The sequence below is a fragment of the Pezoporus occidentalis genome, unplaced genomic scaffold (genome assembly GCF_034315485.1).
Source record: "Pezoporus occidentalis ecotype Australia unplaced genomic scaffold, CSIRO_AGI_Poc_V1 ctg152, whole genome shotgun sequence".
NCBI classification, from domain to species: Eukaryota; Metazoa; Chordata; class Aves; order Psittaciformes; family Psittacidae; genus Pezoporus; species Pezoporus occidentalis.
In genome coordinates, this window is record NW_026913339.1 from 361,992 (window position 1) to 387,831 (window position 25,840).

General features: G+C 40.9%; 1 protein-coding gene and 1 long non-coding RNA gene across 3 annotated transcripts in view; one reads left to right on the forward strand and one right to left on the reverse strand.

Annotated features, from left to right (window-relative positions):
- Window positions 1-25,840, forward strand: part of METAP2 (methionyl aminopeptidase 2) — a 258,513-nt gene that overhangs the window by 217,237 nt on the left and 15,436 nt on the right. The window contains exons 2-3 of the mRNA XM_062611311.1: window positions 24,040-24,253; window positions 25,109-25,210. Of these exons, the coding sequence (XP_062467295.1) occupies window positions 24,073-24,253; window positions 25,109-25,210 (283 nt within the window). The 5' untranslated portion in view covers window positions 24,040-24,072. The remainder of the gene's footprint in view (window positions 1-24,039; window positions 24,254-25,108; window positions 25,211-25,840) is intronic.
- LOC134159868 (uncharacterized) lies at window positions 13,134-21,797 on the reverse strand. Of its 2 annotated transcripts, XR_009963339.1 has the most exons (5): window positions 21,667-21,797; window positions 20,179-20,283; window positions 18,398-18,635; window positions 17,000-17,821; window positions 13,134-13,825 (listed from the first exon to the last, which is right to left on the reverse strand). It is a non-coding gene; the product is annotated as an uncharacterized LOC134159868 (long non-coding RNA). The 2 variants fall into 2 exon arrangements; XR_009963338.1 differs by lacking the exon at window positions 13,134-13,825 and having other exon boundaries at window positions 16,302-17,821.

A 25,840-nucleotide genomic window follows, 5' to 3' on the forward strand; every position in this document is an offset into this window, starting at 1 on the left:
GAGTCTTCAAAAAAGGCTTTCCTTTACTACACACTTTTTTCTTCCTCTTTTCCAGCCATTTCTTCCTCCACCTCCACAGTCTCAGTTTATCAAAAGCTGTACTAAGAGCAGTAGGGAATCAGGTAGGTCATTACCTGTCCCATTGTCCTCAGTTTCCTCAGTGTAGGACTGGAATCCACTGTCTGTTCAGGCCAAGTATATCTCAAGGATCTGCACAGGGCAAGTCTGTACTGTGCAGTGTGCCGCACTGCAGTGATCCCTGACCAAGTCAATGTGCTTGGCTTGGTGCAGTACCATGCAGAGCTGTTAGCCTGGCCCTGGGAACAGTACAGTGTGTTGACATGCTGCTATGTCTGCACTGAATGTCCCAATCCTTGTAGGACTGGTCAGTCCAAGTGTGGTGAGACTGATGCAGCTCTACTGCTACCAGTTGTGGAGTGGGCTTCTTTGGTACTTGCCTGGCAATTTTAAAACCATGCTGTATGGAAACACTCAGCACAGAAATATCTGCTGACCTCAGAGGAACCATGCATCCCAAGTACCTGCTCACCAATTTGAGTAACACGTTGCCCATTGATCTCATGTCTTGTTCAATGTTCAGGACAGCAGTGTCTGCATTTTCTGGTGGTCGTTTGGGGGCTGACTTTCAGAGGACTATTTAGTCTACTTTGGTACCTGCTGACATAGAAACAAGTTCATAAACTACAGCCCCAACTGTTTTGTGACTATGCCTGACCCAAGGCTATGCAATAATATTGCAGCCGATCATCTACAGTGCTCCAGATCTTCCTCTGCAAATTCCTCAGTTCTCTGGCTGCAGCGATGTTATTTATGTGGCTTTCAGTTGCATCTGGAGCTTCATTTTTCATCAACAGCTCTGTCAACTTTGGCTTTAAAAAATAACAATAGAAAAACAAATTAAAGAACTTAATGATCCCATCTGGTGTTTAATGGTGCTGACACTGACATAACACTATCAAATGCCTCAGGGATATGAATACCATCCCAACAAAAGTTATTGATAGAAAGAGGTGTAACTTACGAAGAGAATTTTTATCCAGCTCAGCCACCACTGGGAGAATAGTTGCAATAGTGAATCCTGCTCTGTTGTAGCACTGGAAAAGGAGACGACAAATACAAAAAAGCAGAGCAAATGCTCTTGCTATTTGTGTGCTTGGCTGGGCTCCTGAAAACTCAAATGGCCAAAAAGACAGCACTTTGTGCTATGAAGTAAAAAAAGCATGAAGCAGATATAAATGCTAGATTTTTCACTGCATCTAGAACCATTTAAATCTTTGCATTCCAAACAAACGCTCTACAGTTAATTTGTTTTGAACATACACAGTAACAGTGTGACACATGTAATAACATTTTACAAACAACGACACATACATCAATATATGTTTGAAAGAGCCCTTGATAACTATGGAAAATGAAAATTAACAGCTAACAAAGGCTCTTTTGAAAAATATTAATGTAACTTCAAAATAATGTATCTACTTCATACCTTAAATGAAATACTTTCAAATAAAAAATACATATTTTAAACATTGTGCCCCTTGAGACTCCTTTTTTTTTTGTTCCAGACAGAAAGTAGCTATGGCAGGACTGCTGTGGTGATATTTTTGTTTCCTAATTCTTTACATTGGAGTAGATACCACATAACCCCCATTTCTGCTTACACGGGATTCTCTCCAGTTAAGATTGAAGTGTGCTTTTCATTCTATGCAGATTTTGTTCTTGCTAATTTCTTGCATCAATCAAAATCAGCCTAGTGTTGCCTCTTTACTTGCAGTTTGTCAGTTTGCCCACTGAACTATTTTTATTTCTTTTTAACAAAATCTTGGTTTGCATGCCAACATTCTGTATTCTCTAAAACTGTTACAGATTCTACCATGCCACTGTGTGACTATTAGTTCAAATCTCTCTGAAAATACTCATTTTGCAGATTTGCCCCTGTGAATTAGATCTTAGGTAATCCTCCCAGAAGACGTTAATAAAAAGTCTCTGTGTTTAAACATATTTAAGGGCTAGAGAGACAAGGCTCAGAAGAGCTTTCTCTGAATGAACTTTAATCTCTAAATTTCAGGTCTTTCCTATAGCTTGTCCAAATTATCTCAGCTTTGAAGAGAAGAATTTTCTGCTGGCAAGGGAACTACTAAATGACAGGTAGTGGCAATATGTCTGGGTTTAATGAGCTCTGATTATGTTATGCTTACTTAAGACAGAAGGAACTAAAAGGATTAACTGTCTTCTAAAGTTGTAGCCAGGAGCAGGATATGGATTTTCTACTATTCGGCTCCTTGTAATAAAGACCATGTCTAGTGCAAGAGTGTGCTTGGGGCAAAGAACCCTCATAGAGACCATAGACCTATGTGAAATTGGACACTAATGGGACTCCAAAAAGAATGGTATTAAGTCTTGGAATCTACCACTTGAAGAAAGACAAATACCCTATATGCTTAACTGGCTGTAGACAGTATTCATCACATCTGCTAGGATGATCCATAGTTTTCTTCGTGTGGCATTTAAATATTTGTTGGTTTATGGGGTTTTACTGTGCACTGTAATTATTTAGATTGCTGACAACTGAAAAAAAAATAGAGCTATTTTAATTGCTATAAAAGGAGATTATTTGATTTTTGGAAGAGATAAAGATTAGTTGAGATAGATTCTTACTGACTATAAGTAAGAAGCACTGTTTAAAATTCAGAGGAAAGATAATTTTCATAAATAAGAAACTAAGGGCAAAGTTCAGACAAATGCTGATTTACTGGGAAGTTTAGACCATTTTTGGTGTTGTCAGGTAATCTATGATGAAATAACAAGTATTTCAAAGGCCACTAACTACAGCTGATATTCTGATGTAAGCAAAGGCCACCTTCTCATACCCATTTTCAAAAAAGTCTGGCCTTTTGAAATAATTGGTTCATTTGGACCAGAAGGGTTCAAAATTACGTGACTCTGCTTGGAAGAGGGAGGGCAATCAGATTGCAGAGTACCATATTCATCTGGTGTGTGCTGCTGGAGTATCCCTTAATGAGTCATTGTGGAGTCTTAGAGAGCAGATCTATAATCAAGTTAAAATGACTCAATAAAAGCTTCTGGTCCTACCTGCTTCATAGGTTTTTACTGACACACCCTCTGCCATTAGAGTAAGTGAAGACACAGGTTCTTTCTGATTCAGACCTTAGCTGTCCGCCATATATTTGCCTTACTTTTCCCAGATGGAATTTGCTATGTCAGTTATTTAAAGTCAAATCCTCTGAAAGTCAAATTCCCCACCTCGGTGCTGTGTCAAGGAAAATTTTGTGTGTAAAGAAGTAGGTCTGAACTGAGAACTGTATAAATTCTAAACACCTGCTCAAGGGTGTAAATGAGCCAAAAGACTTATTCCTGCCAGACCATTTCTCCCTGTTCCCTTGTAGTCCCTCAGAACGGTGACTCTTCCAATTCCACCAGGAGAAGATAGCCAGTGAATGACATTTCATCTTCTCTAGTTCTATTTTGAAGGAGGCTCAAATTCTCCTTTTTTCCGTACAGGAAGCCTTGTTCTGGTGACATTTCAGATGGCAGTCTTACAGGGACTCGGGAGTAGCTCTGTTATTATTATGGCCTAGTGATTTTCAGAATTAGAAGGAATAAGGTGTTGTTTCTCATCCCAGTATTACAGAGGGATTACAGTTTATTCAGGAGGTATTCAAAGCTTCCCAATCTTTAATCAACAAACTACCAAACTGTTTAAAAAAAACTAAGGTTTATCTTATGAAAGATTAATTTTTTGTTTCCAAACAAGTAAAAAATAGGTTAGATTTTGAATACATTAATTTACTATTTTTATCTTTCCTCATTTAGAATGTTTCCTTGCCTGTGCAAGCAGAAATGTGGGGTTTTCTGTCAATGATGGTTGTGTTAGTTGTAGTAGTTTCATGGATTGTGTTCTAACATCTAATCCTATGAGCTACACATTGTGAAACCCTTACAAAATGTCACTTCATAACTCTGACAAATGTACTTTCTCAAGTCCAGGAGTTAATCTAAATTTCTCTTGAAATCAGTCAGACACGTATACATGCCTTTTATAGACCTGCAGTGTGTATTTTACATTTTCTAGGCTAAATGTTTTCATATATAAGAGGAAGACGGAAAGAAATTCTGAAGAAACAGAATTTTATTTTTGCTTTACTTGGATCACAGATTTCTTCTGTTTTTCCAACAACTGTTTTGTAACTGTCACTTTCCTGACCCCCAAACCACACAGACAAAAAAACCTGTTATACCAACAGTATATTTCAATTCTACTGTAAGGCAGCATTTGCCATGAAGATGTAGGGGTTTGGCTGGGTGATTAACCTAGCTGGACAGCAGATCACTGCACAGAACTGCAGGCCAGAACGATTTGGATCAGGATTTCTTGGGGCTTCATCCAGTACCTACCACCTACAGCATAACAAATTATACCAACCTCAGAATGGGCTGCCAATGCACTTGCTAGTCTATCTGGTAGAACAGAGAATCCTAGGTAAATTATAGGTAATATTTAACTATCCTTTCTGAGCAAAACATAAGATTCATCTGTGTTCTAGCTGCACCTATAAAGAAAACATTGGATGTAGGGCAGTAGCGACTTACCCACCAAGAACTGCGAACAGGGAATGCATTAAATAATTAAGGAAATCAGCTGGGGGGTGGGGGAGAAGTAGAAATAGGAATCTAAGTACTTAGAAGTAATTGCCCCTTTGGCCCAGACCCATAGTAGGTGGACATTTGCATAAATCCACTTACGTCTCTATTTAATCTCTAGAAGCTCTTACTTGATCACTCTGCCGCTGCACTTAGCACAGCCAAAAGGAAACAAATTTGATAAGTGTATTTTGTGGGAAAGCTCAGCAATTCCATAGTTCACAGAGCAAACAGGGCTTTTAAAGGGCTTTCATGAAATGCACTGATGTAGCAGTTACAACACACCGATCCTCCTAACTGTGGAAGAGCCACACCCTGCAGCAGTGACAAAGACAAGCGCACACTTTCATGTTGCCACTTGCAGACCAAGCTAATTGCATGAGCACCCTGCAATCCTCCCTGTGATATATTCATTAACCTGAAAGAGTGAAAAAGGAGATTTACTGATGCCAACAAGTTTTCATACTTCTGTTTGGATGGAAGAGGCTGACTGAAGACTCAGACGGTTATCCAAGAAAGTTGGTCATAGATGAGCAAATGATCAGTTACTCCAGGCTTAAGTTTTAGTGCTGTCACTCTCATCTGAATACTGCAAAGTTAGCTCGTAACATAAGAACTGTGGACAGAGGCAGCTTCCAGCCCTTTGTCTGGATGACTCCTGCCCAAAGTAGATGTACTGAGACCGTGCGTGTTTTGGAAGGTGATGCTGTGTAGCAGGAAGACCTGAGAAACACTCTCACCTCTCAAACCGCTCAGGAAAGCATGTATACTTCTGAGGCAGAGGCTGTGGAGTCAGCCACAGACAGACTTGGGAAGCTCTAGTCCTTGCTTGCCCTTTAAATACTGTTGTTGGCGAGAATAAGCAGGATTTGGGTATTTAGGTCTCAAGTAAAGAATTAGCATTTTGACACATATAAAGTATTTCCTTAAAATCGGGGTCACTAAAGGCTTTAGAATTTTCTGTGCACACAGATCATGAAGAATGTCCTGGTGACACCAAGCAGGGGACATGGAACCACTTCCACTTAATCCAAAAGCCAGTTTACACAATCCTCTTCCAGCCTCTGACACTCCTACCCATTCAAATATTACGCTGCAAAAACAAACAGCTTTACTAAACTCATCACTGTTTTCATATGGCTGTTGAGGAACATCAAACTGATCTAATATAGCACATCATTCATGGTCTATAATCTGTATTTGATAACCCAAACTGCTTCAATAATTATCTGCTTCAATTTTATAGACTTTGTAAAAAACAACACTGCAGATACAGCATGGTATTTGGAAATCTCAAACTCCTGAGATTTTGCAGGGCAAACAAAAGTCAGTTTACAGAAAAAAAATCTATCTCCAAGTAAGAATGTCAAATACATGAAAGTCATGGCAGTGTAAGTATTTTATTGCCATTTGTTCGAAGTTATTCTTTCATGTCAGCTGCCAGCCTGTTAGTATGAATCAAGTAAAGAAAACCCGGTACAGTTTGGCGACCTGACATTCTCTCAGGGCATTATGTATGCCTTGTATAAAATGCTAAGCATGATGCCAGTACCTCTATATTAGGTAGCAAGGAATAAAAAAGTCATCTGATCAAACCCCTGTAAATAATGGGTGTCTTTACAAACTCTGTGCCTGAAGGCACACTTACTGACTTGAGTCACAAAGGTTTTACCTTTGTTTCTGGTATTTTTGCAGCATGCTAGGGCCAGCTGTGGTAAGTATAAAGCAGTGGGAGACTTCTCATGAACTCTATGTAAAACCAATCAGGCTTGAAGTAAGACAAACAACTGCTTGCCACTGAACATTCCCAAAAGAAAAATGAGGACTGGCTTGTTCATACTCCCAAGCTCAGAAAAGATGTTTCCAAGCTGTTTCCAGCAGGGAAAATGGAACTCTGATTTACTGAAATTTTGACTTACAACAGTTCCAGGCAATTTTCCTTCTTCTCCCTAAAATACCACATGAATAAAGCAGACTTAAAAGTGCCCATTCATGTAGAGGCTGTTGGGAGAGCCATACTTCATAGAGAATGTGTTAAAGAAGAAATGTAAGCATCATCTTCCTTGCAATTAAGACACCTCACAGAGACCAGAATATTTGAAATATAAAAAAAAAGAAAAACAAACAGAGGCAAGAACAACAGTGAGAAAAGTAACGCAATTAGTATTACCTGTGCTATAACAGGATGGGCAAGCTTGCCATCCCTAGGCCATTTCCATTTTCTGACCATTTCTTCACCCTTATTAGTCAGCAGACCTCCTTCCTGATTAAACATCACTATTATAATGTTGCTGTAAACAAGCAAAAATATGAAACCTGTTTTTCCTGGTGCATCTCGGTAAAGCCTAAGCAGATCTCTCTGATCTACGAGTCTTTAATTAAAAAGCCACTTTGCATATATGCTCCTTCATCAAGCTTTTCGCACGCTACAGGCCTGTGAGGCAGGTATAATTATCCGTGTGATAAAGAGTCAGGTTAAATTCTTGGCTTTATCATTCAAATTTAAAAGGAACTGGTATCAAATGGTGTGATTTTAATGCTATTTCCACTTACTAGTACATTCCTAGGAGCAATGAACCACTTCACTGTAAATTTAAAGGAAGAAACAGATGCAGTGAAATGGCATGTAAATGCCATTCACCTATGAGCCTTCAGCAGACAGTTTCAGGAACATTTTAATGTTCCTATCCTTAATATTTCTTAAGAATAATATGTATTCTGATGCTTAGTTTATCTACCTATAAGTAAATAACTCTTGGTGACCTGCAGAGAGACATAAATTTTGAACACAGAAAAGTCCTCAGATCATCAAAAAAGTGGGGTTTCTAAAGATTCTGTGTGTTGATGGTCTTCCCTGAACATAGGGGATTGGAGAATTTGGGTGTTTATTGTTTGAACTACCAGGGATAGTACTAGGTTTGCTAGTTTTTTCTCACAACTTCATTGAGTTTTGAATAAAAGATACATTTTTCTTGAGTTTCCACTGTGTTTTGAAAAGTAAATACATACACATTAAAAAGGACAAAGCAAGAAGGACCAGGAATCATGAGATTTAATATTTGCACTTCTTATTTTCATGTGGTTTACTTGCATTTCCATAATGTAAAATTAGCCAGTGTAGGTAAATCTGCTTGGTTTTGGTGCAGAAAAAATATGGACTCAGTCAGAGATTCATGTGATCAGACAAAAGCCATTTATTACAGAGCATCAATCCTTTTTATCCTGTTTCTCTGTATCTGCTTACAATAGCTTGCTGTATTATAATCAGATACATTTATTATAATAGGATACATTTCCTTGTAACACAGAGCAACTATGGTTACATTTACAATAGCTTGCTGTATAATATTTGGATACATCTACAATAGCTCGCTGTAGTATAATTAGGTACATGTTCAATAGTTTGTTGCATTATGATTGGATACATATACAATAGCTTAGTATATTATACTTTGATACATATTCTTGCAGCACACAGCAACTAGTAACAATTAATCAAATAAGCATATGAGAACTTAACCTTTAAAACTTGCTAACAGTCCACTATTTTGTATCTTAGCACAGCCCAGTTTCTTCTTATCTTGCTTGTACTGTTAACTTTTGCTTTTTTACCCATGTCTTCCTTCATCCTCGGTTCATGTCGAGCTCCATGTAGGCACTTGCTGACTTGGGAACGTGGCCATTCTTTGCTAAAAATCCGTCCACATGGTTTGATTTCATATCCTAATTGAGAATTGTTTAAAATGTTGGGGGTATTTTGGACTCCTAGGTTATTTTTACTTTTTCAATAAACAAGGGATGACTCCTTCACTAGCTATGATGGCACTGAACTCCATTTAAAGTCATTTTATGCAAAAGCTGAACAATCCTTCTCTGCACAGCTCCAGTCAAGCATATTCCTCCAATCCCAAGAGCTCGCTCAGGATGGTAAGCCAATCAATGTGACTTCTTTAAAAATGAAGGCAGATGCGAGTTAATGTGTCCCTCATTTACCTACCTTTCCTCTCTTCAGGGCGTGACATTCTGATCCCAGATGTCTTGGGTACTCCAAAGTCACTGAAGGAGCATTAAAACGGAAAAAAGACGGTGCTGTAAGTAGGAATCAATGATAATCTTTGTGCACATCATGTAAAGGTGCAGAGAAATACATGGAGAGATATAAACAGATAGTAACATTATCCAGAAAAGAACTGTTGATGTTCAGTTTACATGGTCCAGTGGGCCTGAAACTTCAGAGAACATCACTTGTATGCTTGCTTTTCCCCCACAAGTGGGGATCTGCTCTGTACAACTGCATTTGAGTTATTGAGAAAATCAGTGTCCATCCTGCAGCTTTTGTTAGACAGGTTTTTAACAACAGATGTTATCTATGCCCCTTCAGATAGGAGACCCACCCACAAAAGAAAGAAAGCTGTATAGAAGGATAAGTATCCAAGCAAATACTTGCAATTGTTTTAACAAGATGGTGTAACACAAACCTGGGAGAATAAATGAAACCCAGTGAAAGAAACAGAACCAAGATGAAAATGTAAAACCATGAGCAACACTTTCCTTACATTTTTTTCTTAAAAGATTTTCCTTAAAACATGCATCTAACTATGACCTAGTGAAGACAATTACTGTCTTCATTTCTATCCTTACTAAAAACAGATCATAGAAAATGGAGCTGGAAGGGACTTGCAGAAGTCACTCAGATACATTTAAATAGAGGAAGAGGCCAAACAACTGCAAATACTTGGTGGTGGCGAGGCACAGTGATCTCAGGTCTTTGTTGTGTGTAAATTATTCCGGATTAGTTTGGTAGCTCCACTATCTACATAAAGTCACACCAAAATTATTTTTAATACAGAAAATCATAATGATGATCAGACAGTACATAGAACAAATGGCATCTAATCTTTTTTACAACCAGTATAATGCACTGCATTGTGAGGCACTAAGAAGTGGCAGGAATGAAAGGAGGAAGAGGGTATCTGCATTTTTTCTGTGTGGAGTATTTATTTGGAGCTCATGTCACACATTCAAGGCAGCCAGAAGGCTGGCTCCCAATTGCCTGCTGTCTCCTTTGCAAATTTTCTAGTAAGCCAAAGTGCATCCTGTCCTCACAGCATGGGTTTTACAAATGGGAAATTCAAATTTCAAAGTGATGTCTGTCTAGCTTAGCAATTTAAATAACAGTGCTTTGGGGTTGCTTGAAAAAATGGTGACATTTGACTTCCTAGAGGGGATTTGTAGAGGCGACAAGTTCCTTCACCTCCACCTGACCTGCAAACAAGATGGAAGTGGTGTTTTTCATCTTCCCACACATGTAGATGTCAATCTCCTCCATCTACCTACCTGTCAGGAAGACAAATGCTACCATGTCCAAAAGGGGTGAAAGTTCCGATAACAGAGTGATCTGGAGAAGAGCTAAATATGTTGGTATAAACCCCCTCACATGGGAGATTGCACTGGCTTTGGCAAACAGCAAGATACTCAGAAGGATAGCTAAAATGAGAGTCAAGGAGTTAACTTATTATCATTCTCCAGTTATATAGCTTCTGTTAAATTCTCCTGCAGAGAACATGGGCACTAACACTATCAGCTCTATATCCTGGGTATTAGGTCCAGGTGCATGTGGGTAATTGAAGCTACTAACCCAGCCATCTCCTTCCTTGAATAAGTGGGCTGGGAGGGATGGAGGATGGGTAGAGCTCTCAGGACCAAATCCACTCACTTGACTAAGCTAACATGGCTGGTACATGCCAAAAGTGACCTTTGCGGGAGCAACATATGAATTAGAAACAAGTTCATGAAGCACAGTATCTTTGGTGTTTTTCACTGTGCTGAACCTAGAGCTGTTCCTAATCCAGTCTGATGACTGATAAAGTGATACTGTTCAAGACAAGATTATACTTTAAATGGATTCCAGTGTGACACCATGAACTTGTAATCACATTTTTCATTCCAGAATATTTCTTTCTGAGGCACGTCCACCCACCTGACATATACTGGGCTTTGTTGTTATAATCTGACTACCTAGCTATACCTCTGGTACTATAAAGTCTGACAAGAAATTAACATTTTCATGTAGCCAAGTCTTGGAAGCTGTTCAGCTACACATTAAGTCTGAGTCTTTCCTCTGCAGAAGTCCTCCCCCTACCTCTCACACTCCTGCCAGAATTCACACTCTTGCTAGAATTCACATGTGTTCTGTAAACAAAAAGCATATTAAATGAAAGATGAGCCGTCGTTGAGCCCGTAGTGCAGTTTTCCCCATACTGTGCCTGCTTTCTTGACCACTGGGATCTGAGGTTTGCCATATGTCAGCCCTGGTGCAACAGTCATGCTAGTCTGAAACTTCGGTGTCTTGGAGAAAGCTTCTTCTCTGTGATTACCATAATGCCAGAGAATAATTGATTTGTCAAACTGCACTTCTTTCAGCGTGGATGTCTGCTCTTCTCTGTTCACGAGGGAGAAAAAATTTACACCTCTGATTAGTCTTTATAAGCAGAATCCTCAGGCAAGACTTCCATTAATTTAGACTGAAGTTAGACCTAAGCAGAAAACCTGCTTTGATTTGTGAGCTTCTCAGCTGAGATATAAATGATCAAGGTTACTGATTTAGATAGGAATTCAGGCAGCCTCACAAACACCAGAGAACAGCCCCTTGCTTGTTGAATTTGCTACATACATTTCAATGCTTTGTCACTGGACTCAGCCCATGAGTTGCAGTAGAGTGTGGAGGTTCACACTCCTTATCAACCAACATGGCCAGTGTGAGTGACTGAAAATTTCTGGTTTAAAGTCTCAGCTATTGTACAGTTACAGTTATCTCAGTGAGTCATTAGGTTTGTGTCTTCAGCTACAGTATGAGTAAAATGTGCTTAAATGTTTAAGGAAAGCTAATTATGTGAAACATCAGCTGATAGAAATCAAGGGAATATTTTTGTCTTCAAGCCAGTATTTCTTGCTGTTTCAACTTTGCTATAAAATATTACACATTATAAACTTTTTGCTCACTAGGCTAAGCATAAATATTCAAGAACACTAAGCCAATTCTCATGGCACTGACACAGGAGTCTGGTGACAGCATCAGGGGATTGCAATATAAGTAGCAGCATTTTACTTCCAACTTGATGGGCCAACAGGGTCTGCAAATCCTGCAAACATGCTCAGGTCCTGTGAAAGGGAGCACTTTCTTTGTAGTGAGACCCTATGACCCTATTTCTGGCATAAAGGTTATGCCAGAAATTAAATAAGATGACTGCAAAGCTTTTGGGAACAGTAATACGGTAGACCTCAGAGTATTTGCACCACAGAGAACCACAGCTATTCCCCACTGTTTGAAAGAACTCTATCCAGTTCTTAACAATTGCAGGCTGGGGTGTAACAAAACCCAGAATCCAGGAAGACAAATAACAGATACATTTCACAGTGTTCTCTAAAATAGGCAATTCTAAGACATGGTATGTCTCATGGGTGGGTGTAAGCGGCGAGGAGAAGCAGACAGGCCAACCCAATATGGGTGATAAGCAACTTCTACCTTATTTGTGACGCAGTTCACACATATATAGGAGTGGTATTCAGCCACTCCTTCTTGGCACAACAGTATTGGTTAGCCCCCCACAGCTTCCTCCACATTCTCCTCCCAGGTCCGGTCTCCAGCCACCTGTGGGGGCCACCCCCTGCCTTGCTTGCACAGTCCTCCAGAACTCTATGGTTCTGCTCTTAGAGTCATTCTGTAACAGGTGGGGAGACAACAGCGCTCATTCAAATAATCAGAAAATATTATTTTTCCAGTATAAGATCAAATATTAAGCTTTTTCATTGCTTTTCTTTTTCTTGACTTCACAAATTATATAGCTAGTGGAGGGTGACATACAGAACTTGGTCAAAAAATGCAAACTCCAGTTTTAGCTGCAGCATCAGTTATTTTAGATTTTGGGCTACTCAGCTCCTCAAGGAATAAAGCAGTGATAATAAACCATTCCACAATGAAGAATATGCTAGGGTACTATATTGTACAACGCGCAATACATTGTAGCATATACACTCTTACACACTGAAAACTGCTTGATTTTATACAGCCACTAGCCCCTAAGCCTTTCATTATGGATCACAATTCTTCACCTTAGCTACAATACTGATCTTATTAAATCTGAGTATGTTTACAATTTTGCCAGTGTACAGGAACTGTCAGTTAAATAGCAGGATACTTAACAGGATGAAATTCAGAAAGTGTGCTGCAGATATCAAATTATGCAGGTTAACTTTAATAACTGTCCTTGTAAGTAATTAATGCTTATAATTAGTTACCAGAGATGGTTTTTCCATTTAAACCTAGCCTGCTTTATGAATTCCAGTACTTCTTCCTCAGAGAATTGACCAGGCAGAGTAAATCCTACCTATTTCTGACACCTTCTTCATCCCTTGAACTATTTTAGCACTAGAGTTGGTACTCAGCGGATGGCTGATGTATTTTGAAGCTACCATACATTTTAAACACAGGGCCAGTTCTCCATGAGACACCTCAGGGATGTTAAGGCTATCTTGTGCTATGTAAAAATAGAAGGCTTAAGTATAAGCAGCATAAAGAAGTATAAAAGCCTGACTCTTTCTGATTGCCAATATATTATGGCAATCCTCCTTCAGGCCCTGGCAGGGCAACAGGCTACAGATCACAGCAAAATATCAGAATGCAAAACAGTTTTCATAGACCATGGTTTCTTTTGCAAAAGATATTCAAACAGTTTTTTGCAACTAATGAAAGTTTATCTATTGGCAGACTAAACATTATCAGAAAATATGATCTCACCACTGGTCCCTGAAAAAGTCTCTGTTGAGATAATTCTTATCTTCCAGTGGCTAAAATAAAAGTGTATGTTTCTCTTTCATGAATAGTGAAATGTCAAACAGAACTCCAGGAGTTTCCAAAGCAATAATGCACTGCAGACTAGCGTGTTGGTTTGGTTAAGTGGTCTCACATAATCTATCTGTTTTCTACATCATTAAAACATTTATTGTAATTTTGCTTATGAAAGTAGAAACCTCTGATTGTTAACTTCGCTGTGAATTTGTTCTAACCTCTCCAGTGTCTGCACAGAAAGCAGCTTCTGGTGAAGATCTTCAGAATTTGATTCAGAATGTTGGAGAATCCAACCTAGAGAAAAAGAATGAGAGATTAGAATTAGCTGCATAAGTAAAGACTGATGTTAATGTCAGTCCTGGTCTACGGCATCTGCCAATAGAAAGTAAGGTTCATTCATACGAATACAAAGTACTGAAGCTTTCAAAATATCCTTCTAAAATGAACAGATTCTCTGCCATAAAAAATACAATGGGAGAAAGAGGGAATGTGCATTTTAGGTGTCTTCAACGGAAAAATAGAAAATTATGTTTAGGAAGAAGATGGGCATCCAGAAAAATGGATTATTGGTTTGAACTAGATGATCTTAAGGTCCTTTCCAAGCCTAACTATTCTATGATTCTATGATAGACACTCATATGAACTACTTCCCACATCAGCCACAGGCACTGTTTGATTTGTGTACAGCCCAGGATCACTGCTGAGAAAGGATGCAGGTAACACAGTCTCTAATTTTTCTCAGCAGCACTCTGGAGAATTAGCTGAAAAATTAAGCCATGCATCACTTTCAGAAGCAGGAGCACAGAATTCTTTTAGCATGCACTTCTGTAAGATGCCTATTGTTGCAGTTGCAGCTGCACTACAGCAGGTAGATTTTACTTAGATTCACATTTGCAGCATTTGTGGATGATTTCAGAAGTCTTGGGGGAGCATGGAGGAAGGCGTTTCTTAACTGCTGGGGATCCTCAATTATTCTCAGTCCATTTTCTAAAAAGGTGAGAAGGCCCAAGATGAATGGTCAGGATGTGACCTCCATACAGTTTGAACACTTTCTGGTTATTATCAAGAAATCAGATTACTTGATACGAAAGTCAAAAAGAGGTGATAAAAAATGGCTACAGACATAGACTGCTAGAGAATGGCCCAAACAATTGTTAAAACTAATGCAAGGAATCTCAGATTACTTAGATTTATTGCTTCACTATGAACAAATTGAAGAGCAAGTTGGTCAGAAAGAAGAACTCAGTGGGTTAGAATTGCACTCAGAGAAATGCATAACCTGTTGCTTGGTATTCCCTTCACCAAATAAATAATAAACCTGTGATGACAGACTGAGCAAATGGAAGCTCTCAAGAGACAGGAAAGGGCAGGGACAGTTCGGTGAAAGCTGGTTGTCTCAACCCTTTCGGTGTCCATCTGTGACTAAGGAAACTCCAACAGCGGCCTGACAATAGAGTGCACTAGCAGAGTCAACTGGTGGAGTGATGAAGGGAAGTGTGCATGATCTTGAGATCACTGAGACTGCAGAATAAAAGGGCTGCCTGTGAGCACAAGAGCTAAAGGTGGAATCAATACTCTTCCAAACCTCATAGCTCAGAGACATCAAGAGCATGCAGTTCTACAGCAAAGCATTTCAGAGATGCTGTTGCTTTGTTACAAGCATAAGAAATTGACTGGCACATTTTCAGAAGACAACAGAAGAGATTGGCCATTCAGTGCTTATATATTTGTTTGTAGAGCTAATCCTCCATGCTAGGACGCTGGCTGTCTCTGCAGCACTTTTAACCTTCACCAGCCAAGGAACTTGCAGTCCTTGTGGCACCTGACCAACTTCATAGCCAGGATTAGCAAAAAAATGCACAAATGTGCTGCCTTTTTTTTTTTCTCCCACATGGCAATGTTCTTAAAGAAATCCAAAAAGAGGTGCAAACTAAGCAGTTCTTCCCTTTAGATCATTAAATTTGTCCATGTTTTAGGCAGAACTGGTATAATGCCTTATGAAGAACTTTTCAGTTAGGGCATTAGAGTTCCCATTCAGAGCAAAATTTATTAAGTCAAATATGTGTGGTCAGAGAGTTTCCAGCAGGAAAAGGCTTAAAATAATAACCCAAAGCAGTTATTCACCCTGTGTTCTGCTAGCAAAGATTAGTGGACCTGCAGTGGGCTATGTAGAAAACCTTGCTGGCAGATGATCAGAGATAATCAGAGAAAGACGGGGCATTTAAAACCAGATTGTATCCAAAATCAAGGGCGGTTATTGTTTGACAGTTACTTCCTCCTCATGCTAATACATACTTTAGTTAATTCAGCCATTCAGAACAGCTGTCAAGGTACTGCATCATTCTAACCACCTCTGCTACAAGCCATCCAGCTCAGCTGCCTGCTACTCTTACCTCTTTCCTCACAAATGTTGGATGAGAGTGAGAAGCTGATTGTGATGGGTGACTGGCCAGCATCAGTTTGCACAGTAGGAGCTAGACAGGAAGAAAGCAGAGTGAAATGCTTATGATCATACATGCAAAGGTAAGTCAGCTTTCAAAAACATAAACCCAAAGATTATTCTTTTTTTTAAAAAGAGGGAGACTGCAGTAGCACCTGGACACCTAAAAAAGGCTTGACTCAAACCTACAGTTCTGCACTGAGGATTAATGACACTTGCTTAACGAAATACTCTGGATGCAAGTTTTTTTTTACTGGTGCAATATGTTCTGACTATATCACTCACCTTGAAAGAGGAGACTAAAAATGCTTTGATAAATGGTTTGAAACATTGCCCAGTTTCACCGGCTTTGTTCTTGTAAGTGTTTTTACCTCTTGCTTCAGCTGCAAAGCTATTTCATCATGTCTTAAAAGGATGCTTTGCAGAGAGCTGCAATATAACAAGCTATAAAGTGGAGCATGCGGCCTACCCAGACGAGAGAGTAGTCTTAACAGAAAGTGCTTTTTTTCCCTTTTGTGGCCAAACATTACAACATAGCACATTTACCCAGCACAAAGTTACCCTTACTTCCTAAAGGCATGTTTGATGCTGTCTCAAGTTTTCTTTTTTCCTTTCTAGTGCAGGCTGGTAGAGCAGAGGCTTGTTTTCTCCTGGATCTCATACTTTTTTACACTAGTGACTTCTGGTGCCATTTACGGTAATCAACCTCCTCAGCAAGTTCTCTCCAGCTACAGGTTAGCACATTCACAAGCCTCTGAGGGAAACCAGTCTCATACCTAGCAAGGAGCTACAACTTCTCTCCCAAGTTCTTGTAACATTTTGTCAGCCACAGATTTATTCAACATGTTCAGTGGCGAGTCCTCATCTGCTTGTGGGATCAAAGATGTTTGGGAGATCTTTGGGTTTGAGTCCTCTGTAGTGGTTTTACACATGGAGTGACAAGACACTTGTCACAAAACTGGGTGGGTTTTTGTTTTCTTGTAATTTTATTGTTTAAGAAACTGTCTTCATGCCTTTTTTACACTCACCTGTACAGATGGCACTATTGCCTTCAATTGGGCTGAGGAGAAAGAAAAGCTGTATCAAGCGAGAGCAGTGACAGTTGAAGAACACAGAAAAGAGACCTGTTAGCTTTGCTGCCTGAAACATACATGGACAGGCTGGCAGTGCTCCCTTTCACAGCTGAGACTGAGCTACATTTCTTCCCAAGAAGACTCCCAGCTCAAGCTCAGAAATACCTGTGCAGAGCAGCACCAGGAGATTTAGTGCAGCCACTGCCAAACCAGTGAGCCTCTGCACTGACAGTGTATGCTTTAGATTATGCCTGCTGAAGTGCAATGTAATGTAATGTAACATGCTGATTGGTTTCTTCTCTCCTATGTAAAACCATTTTCTCTTGCCTCCATAAAATGGTAATCAAATAAATCCAAAGCTTTGCCTTTTTAGACATGACATGCAAAAGACCTTTAGGTGTAATGAAATTTTTAAGTGTCTAAAGAAGTCTTCTCCAGCAACTGCTGATTCTACATACCCATTTTCTGTTTTGGGAGGGTGTTTTTTTCAGTTTGAGAACACTGATCTTCCATAATTGTGAGAGGGCAATCTTTATTTTAGTTTAATTGGAGGACTGCCAATGTGGAAAATTTATTAACAATTTTTAGGAGTTTTAAAATCTAAAATACAAAGAAATTTTACCAAAAAGAAGTCTTAGTCCTCAAGTCTCTAACCACACACAAGTTTAGCTGTAACCGCATGGTTACCCTGCTCCAGTTTCAGTGGTAGCTTCTTACACTCTTGAAGTAATGTGCACACAAACATGTGCATAGATGGAAACAACCTGGAGTAAACTTCTGAAATTCTAAAGCAAGGTAGGCAAAAGAAACAAACAAACAAAACAAAAAAACCCAACAAAAACCAAACCAGTTTAAAGCAAATGGGATGAAACCTGAATTTAAAACCCAGTTATCCAGAGACGTCACACCCCAGAGGAATGCTGTGAACACCAGTTTCAAATTCATTAGTCAGTAGACATGAACTTCATGAAATACACAGACCTCTGCACCTGCCAATGTTGCCGTTGTTCAGTTCACGCCAAAACAGTGAACAAGGTTATTATGTGGCATTCTTTAATTAACTGCTCACGGTTTTTATGTTAAATATATTAAACTCATGAAATGCTGACAGCAGAAGTGAACATCAGGTTCTACACCTCAGAGAATTAGGTATAGGACATTGTCACCTTCTCACTTGTCTCCCTCTGCTCTTACTGCATGGCAGGGTGCCAGTTCTGGTCATGTGCCTCCCCCATCTCTCCTGTTCTGCCTTGGCCACATCTACCTTGGGACTCCTTTTTGTACCTTCTCTGGAAAACTAGTTGACAGAATCTTCCCTGCTGTCACCACTACTGGTGTCACACTATTTATTACCTGGGAGTAAAGCCAGCAAGAAGATCTGCAGTGAAATATGAAGACAATTCTGGTATCTTCTTGCCTTTCTCTTTAATCCTACATCTACAAAAAATGAATGTTTCCAATGTAAGATTGTAAGAGGTGTTCAGGGAAAGAGGAAAGTAGAATGCACTGTATATAAAAGAAATACCTGGTCAAAGAAATACACAGGTCCTGCCCCCAGTGCTGCAGCTGTAAGCATTGCTTCTATTACTCCCTAGAATTAAGAAGGGGTGGAAGACCCCACAGGAAAATAGTTATGTCAGCAGGCTCTGAGAAAGAAACAGTCTATGTTTTTTTATACTAACAGTGAAGCTGAGGAATTACTTTCTGTATGAGGCCTTGAAAATCTGCTTCAAATAATACAAGAACCAGCACTACATGAATGGGAATACATTAATGCATCTGAGGATTATATGAAGTTGATTACAAACCTGAAGACCAAAATACCAGGTTTTGATATTTTAGGTTCATACTACTCTAAACTAGTATTTTCATGAGATAAGGCCTGCAATTATTTCTGAGAATAGGCAATGTCTCAGTTTGCTATCTGAAAAAGACCACTGCTTTCATCTGCAGTTACAATTCAGTGAGTACACCAATAAATGTGCTTTTACTTAAAAAAAAAAAAAGGAGGTTTTATGACTATGATAAATATAAAAAAATTGTTTGAAAGATACCAGTGTGGGGACCTTTGTGCAACCTTCCACCCCCTACCAAGACTGCACACAGGCACAGAGGTATACTATGAGACAGATGCTCACTGTAGCACATCCTCCTGCACATATCTGCATACATGCCTAATGCACTAGTTCCTAATCACAGAAATACAGAGTCTTTTTGAAGCACTAGTCCAGATAATGGTTTGCTCAGTTTATGTGAACCTTGTAACTTAAAAGCAATCTTAAAAATGAGCTTCAGAGGACTTACTTTTCTATTTCACAGCATGAATCTATTCATGTGAACTGAAAAGCACTTGCTTTGTCCCAGTCTGAATGCCCAAACAGCAGTCTGTGCTTCTCAAGGTGACTTTCAGCAGCAAGAGAGATGAAATTTGCTTCTTTCTGGAAGCACTCATTGCATCCTTTGAAAACCTGTCCTCCAAAGGGCACAGATGTTGTGACACTAGCTGATATGAGCCAGTATGTTTGGTTTATGTCTGAGAGGCTGTAATCTAACTAGTGTTTAGTCAAAAAAAAAAAAAAAAGAAATTGCTAAGGAGTGTGGAAAGAAGTTCACAGCGAATAGGGTTAAATGTGGATTTTTTGGCTGCTTTTGTCACCTCTTAACTTCAATTTAGCTACTTCATCTAGATTTTAAATATCATCTTAAAGAAGGTTTCAGAATTAGGGAAACCTTTACCCTGCTCATGTTAATGAAGATACTTTTCAGTTACAGCTATCATTCCCACAGTAAATGGTATGGGTGTTGACGGCTGAGGAAATACAAATGTCCTCTGCTCTCAGCAATTGGTGAGGCGGAATATTTCTTCTTCTAGAGTTCATAAGACATATCTGCTCTCACGCAAGAAACATTTTCTTTGTCTACATCCAGATTTTAGGCCTGATATTCTAGTCACAGAAATTGTCCTATTGACTTCAGTGGATTTTCAGAGCTCAGTACGGGCTATGAGATTTAGCCCTAAGCTAGGAAAAAAAAGAGTATTAAAGTGTCATAAACACACAAACAATGGCATCAGTCCCAGAAATAAAACCAGAAACAAATACAATATCCCTCTGATCAACTTGGGACTCATACACCCCTTACTCCCTGGTCATCCTTCCTCCCCTTCTTTCCAGGATAAAACTGCAGCTGTCAAAAACAGCTCCTTCACTCTGTTCCATGCCATTTCTTGATGCATACAGCTTGATAAGAAAACAGAAAACATAACATACCCTAAAAAAGTCTTTTCCTGAAGATCATAAGTTCTTATGCTAGGCACACCGCACAATGGGAGCTGCCTCCTTGGAAAAAAATAAGAGGTGAATCTCTGTGTTAAGAGTTTTAAGTCCTGCTGCTTAGTTACCAAGTTGTGGACTGCATTCAGCTCTTCCCTCAACTCCCCAGCTACTGCCTGCCTTTGTCCAGGAGGCTGCTTAGGAAATAGGAATAATCACTGTGAGAAAACAAAAAAAAACAGTATTACTCTCCAGCTAAAAATGGTATTCACATGTCTCTTCTGGCCTATGGCCTGTCTGATACTGTCTTCTTATCATGCTGCCTAGTATAGCATGAAATTGAAAAACCTAGCATTCATTAATATAATGTGTATTAAGTGCTAGGAACAGCTGACTGGCAATAACAGAAGAAGGACAAAATGATCTGAACTGGTAAGGGCATGCTACGAGGTGTGACTCTCTCTCTGCTTCTAAGAGACCAGATACTCTTAAAGGCAGGCAGGTGGGGAGCGTGGAATCCAGATGTCAGGCTGCTGATGTTACTGTTTGCTTTGTTAATACAGTCAGTCCAGCTTTTTACTCCCACTTTTTTTTTTCACACAGCATTCTTATTTTTGCATCTTAGTTACCATGCTATTACCCTGTTAGCTACCTGTACTCTCTTATATTGAGCATAAAGCTAATTCCAGGTCTAGAAGTAGTGTAACCTGGAAGGTGCTTAACTTTGCTCCACCCAATGTGACGTCTTCTCTGCAAAACTAATGAACAGCTTACATAATGCTTCTGGGTTCAGCTAACAGCACCTCAAACTGCAGAGACACATTGTTAATCCTGCCTCTTCTATCTCACTGCTGGTCTTCTTTTCACTCTGCTAGGTTTCATACATATTCTTTGTTAAGTGAAATGTGACCCCTGTCCACAATTTCTTTACAGGCTACTTTTTTAAGGAAAGGAGGCTTATATAAATGTTAAATTTCAGCCATATTTGGCAGAATAGCACACCCAAAGATAATTATGCCTGAACACACTTTGTGAAAATACGCAGCTGGGTATACGACAGAGGCCCAAGGAAGAGAGACAGACCAAACTCCACTGAACTGTGTGGTAGCAGTCAGCTGGCCAACTGCACACATATTAATACAGTACAAGCCATATCTCTCTCTCCATTGAGCTATCACAGTGATTACAAATGGTGCTGGAGTCATTCTGGGGAAGAAAGAAACAACCCTCTGAGAAAAATGGATTCATTAATTCAGCTGATTACAGAAATATTTGTTCTGCTTGTTGCCCTTTTTCCTCTGATGCCCTTATTTCTCATGTCTGCAGTCTCTGCACCACATGTATTCTTACCTGCCTTATTTTTCCTTTATCTATTTCTGGTCAGTATTTCTCCTTCCATGTCCCCTTGAGGTTCTGTAGACTTTATGCCCTACTTTATCTATGACTTCAGTTCTAGAGTCAACAAAATCCATAGCCTGGCAACTTGTCTGTTTTGGCACACAGCAGAGCGAAAGGACCAGGAACACAAGCTTGTAGCTCTCTTCTTCAATCTGTCAAAGGCATCAAATATAGTGAGTGGTAAGAACAGGCTGGTATATGAGAGGCTAACGGATTAAAATCAAACACAGAAGTAGAAACACTGCTATAGAATCTCTCTAGACCATTACAGTGCCCAGTTACAATAAATGTACAACAAAATGGTCGAAGATTACTCAAAACGGAGAATTCAGGGAATATGCTCCATGATGTATTGTCATCCTTGCCTCTGCCAACCACAGAAAAAATCTAAACCAAACAGGTTTTTATATTCCTCTTCTACCTAATTACAAAACTGGAATGGAAAGGAATAAAGAAAAAGTGTCCCAGGCAACATTAATGCACATACCTTTGTGTCATCCGTTCTCAGTATGAGAAGAGTTATTTCTCCATGGCTCTCTTCAGCAGCTTCAGACAACATCAATTCTGACTGGAGTAAGGGCAACAGAACAGCAGAAAAAACAGTTAAAAGAGTTAAATGGCTCACCTGTTCTATTGTGAAAAGTTTATTCTGCTTTACACATAGTAATAGGACCCTCCTACAGGTGGTCCAGTAGCATTAATTGACACTAGCATATAAAAAACATGGTTTAAAGGAGGAATAAGTGGTAATACTGCAATTCCCAACTGCTGGGGCATGTCTCACTGCTCTGAACATGCCTTAAACCCAGAGGAGTCAACTTCCCAGCACCCATCCCACTACCATGAAAGGCACAGCTGGATGTTTCCATGTTTGATTGTTCTTAGAAGCCAAAGCACTGGAGAACATACCACTGTGACACCTGCACAAAGCAGGATGGAGTTTGTTTGATCGGTACTAGAGCATGAGCTTAGTCTTCTGAAGTCTTGTGCTTGCTGAGAACTGTCTGAGGGGGCAGAATTTGAACCTCAGTGAGGTACCATGCATCGTACCCAAGGTACAAAGCACCTTTCCCAAGCAAAGACCTGGCTGCAGAAGCATTTTAAAACATGGCTATGCAGGATAAGGCCCATTTATAACTGGTGTATATTACAAACTATCATGACACTATATTATACTATATACTATAAATACATCTCAGGCAAGAGTTGTTAAAATATGCCAGTAAGGAAGGGGAGGGGAAAAAAAGTATTTTTAGCCATCATGATTATACTAGTAGAAGGCCTGTGAAAAGTGTGAACTTGGTAGAGGAACTTTAAGAATTAAGCTGATTTAATGAACCATTAGTGGATGCTGGTAATACTGGTATTTCCCCTTGGTTTTCTAGGTAGTGGTGGAAACAGGACAAGGAAGAGCCATTTGCCATGTATTAGAATCTCTTGTTTTTTGCTCCATGGGACATGGAACAAATTCTTTTTTTCTGGTACTATTTTCCTTCTGTGCAAGTTACCTCACACAGAACCACAGAACGGTTTGGGCTGTAAGGGACATCAAAGATCATGCAGTTCCAACCCCCCTACCATGGGCATGCGACTGTTCATTTGTTCAGCGTTCTTATCTGTAAAATCTGAAACGGTGTAAGAATTTCACGGCAGCTGTTCCTGCTGGAAGAATATACTTGCTGATGAAGAAAGAGCAAGTCTCTGCCTGCATTTCTGAAACCTCCCTTTGCAATGGCTACCAGCGTGCCATCTTACTTCACTGACTCTCCAAACTGAAACCCAGCCGTGTGGGTGTGCGTTTTGGGTCACCCAAGCAGTTTGAACCCCTCCGATTCCAGCCAGGCTGCAATACGCAGGTGACTGCAGAGGTCCTTGCACACTCAGGGGCGCAAGCTAAAACCCACGCCCCCAAAACGCCATGTGGTCACAGCTCTGGGCGTCCGTTGGGACTACAAACAGGAAGCACCGCACGACCGCGCTTAGGACAGAGGCTGACAACAGCGATGGCGGCGGCGCGCAGCGGGCAAGTGACGTAGGAGCAGGCTGCGGTTACAGCAGAGACCGCAGGCGGGGAGGAGGCCGGATCCGCGAGCAGCCGGTACGAGGCCCGCGAGCTTCCGGGAGCACCCGGTACCGCAACGGCCGACACCCTCCACCGGCGGCCGGGACCCGGCGCGCGTGCGCGCCTGAGTGGGCGGTGCGCGAGGAGGCCTCCAGCCTTCCCGGCGTGCCCCGCGCTCACCATAGAGTGGAGGAGTGGCTCAGCCGCTCGCTTGCTCTTTTCCAGCGCCGCGCCGCGCAGCGCGCCGTACCCTACCCTACCGTACCGTGTGTGGGAGGCGGCGCGGCCGCGGCGACATGGCGGGCGTGGGGCAGGCGGGTAGTGCCGCCGCCGAGGCGGAGCAGCACCTCAACGGCGAGCTGCCGCCGGAGCCTGAGGACAAGGACGGCGCGGAGGGCGGCGCGGCAGGGCTGGGCGCGGAGGATGGTGCCAAGAAGAAGCGCAAGAAGAAAAAGAAGGGCAAAGCGGGCCCCGCGGGTAGGGGCCGGGTCGGGTCGCGCCGGGACTCTCCGCTGACAGGGCTGTTGGGCGGCCTGAGGGGGTTGCAAGCCGGCAGAAGGGGCTTTGCACGCGGCAGCGGGTGGCTGTAGGTGGCCAGAAGGTCCTGCCGTGCAGGGCACGGGTGGCGTGATGGGCGCCGCCGTCTCGGCCCGCGGCGGCTGTGTTGGCCGAGGGGGATCCCTGGGCGAGGAGGGGGCTGGCGGGGCCGGGAGGATGCTGCAGCCGTTGCTGCTGCCGTTCAGCACCGGGGGAGCTGGGGTGAGGGAAGTCCTACCTGCTCCTGTGCACGCAGGAGAAGCAACCCCTTGTCTTCTCACCTCCTATGCCCTGAGGGGGAGAAGGGCGTAAGGCGGCTGCTGTAAAAGTCATCACGCGTGATGGAGTCTTGGTACTCCTCCCTGCTTCTCTTGAGAGGGCTGGAGCAAGTCTGGGCAACTAGTGTAGAGGAACTACGGTTTGGGTTTGTTTTAGCATGCTAGCAGTTTGTGATGATCGTGCTGTGCTTTTATAATTATCTACTTCACGCCCTTATTATCTCACAAGAGCACGCGGCTGCGATGGCAGAAGGAGTTTGTTATCCAGGCAGGAAAAAAAAAGTAATTGGAAGCGTCTGGGTAATGTCTGAGTAATGCACAAGTTTCAGTAACAGTACCTGTCACTGTAATGCACTACAATCTTAGACATTGGATCTGCTTTAAAAATGAAAAAAAAAAGTGCCATATGCTCAGGTCTCTATAGGATGACTGCAGCATAATAGTTTATAAGTTTTGGGGGTATTGTTTACTAATACGGAGCTATCCTTTTGCTGTAAGTCATACTTTAATTTTACAGGACAAGAAACAGATAAAGAAGTGGAAGGTGCGCTTGATGACATAGCAAAACAGTTGGATAAGCAAGCACTGGAGGAGAAAGAAAAAGATGATGATGATGAAGGCAAGTGTGACATCTTTCCCCTTGACATTTCCAGTTTCAGCTTCTTCCTAGACTTCTACTTAAACCTTTCACAGATGCCTTTTTTGTTTTCTTCCCTCATGGGAGAGGCAAGATGCAACTGTATATACTTGTCACTGTTTTGGCAACAGTTTAGCTGTCACACATGCATATGCGTGAAAAATAGTAGGTATAAAAGCTTTGTTAAATCTTGTTTTCAAGGATCTTCCGACTGAAGGGAATGTTTAGTTACCTTTAGTTTAAGGTAAAGTAAGCTATAAATCACCTTCAGTCGGGTTACCATGGTCAGTATCAATTTATGGTCCAAATTACATCTCTTATTCTTGGCTTTGAACAAAATATACACTGAAAGCTTTAATGGAACATTTCAGTTAATAGAAGGTCTTAGAATCTTAACCTGTGACTTAACACCTGTTCATCCATAGTCCTAATTTTTCATTAAAACTGAACTGGGGAGAGATTAATACATAAGCAAGGCATACACCTTGTATGTTGCTTTTGCTGTGCAGCTGGCGTTCTAAGCGGGTGCTTTGGAAGTGCCCAGTATTGTAGTACAGGCTGGATACATCTTTTCTGTAGGAATATCAGATTAAGATTCTGTATTTGCTTTGT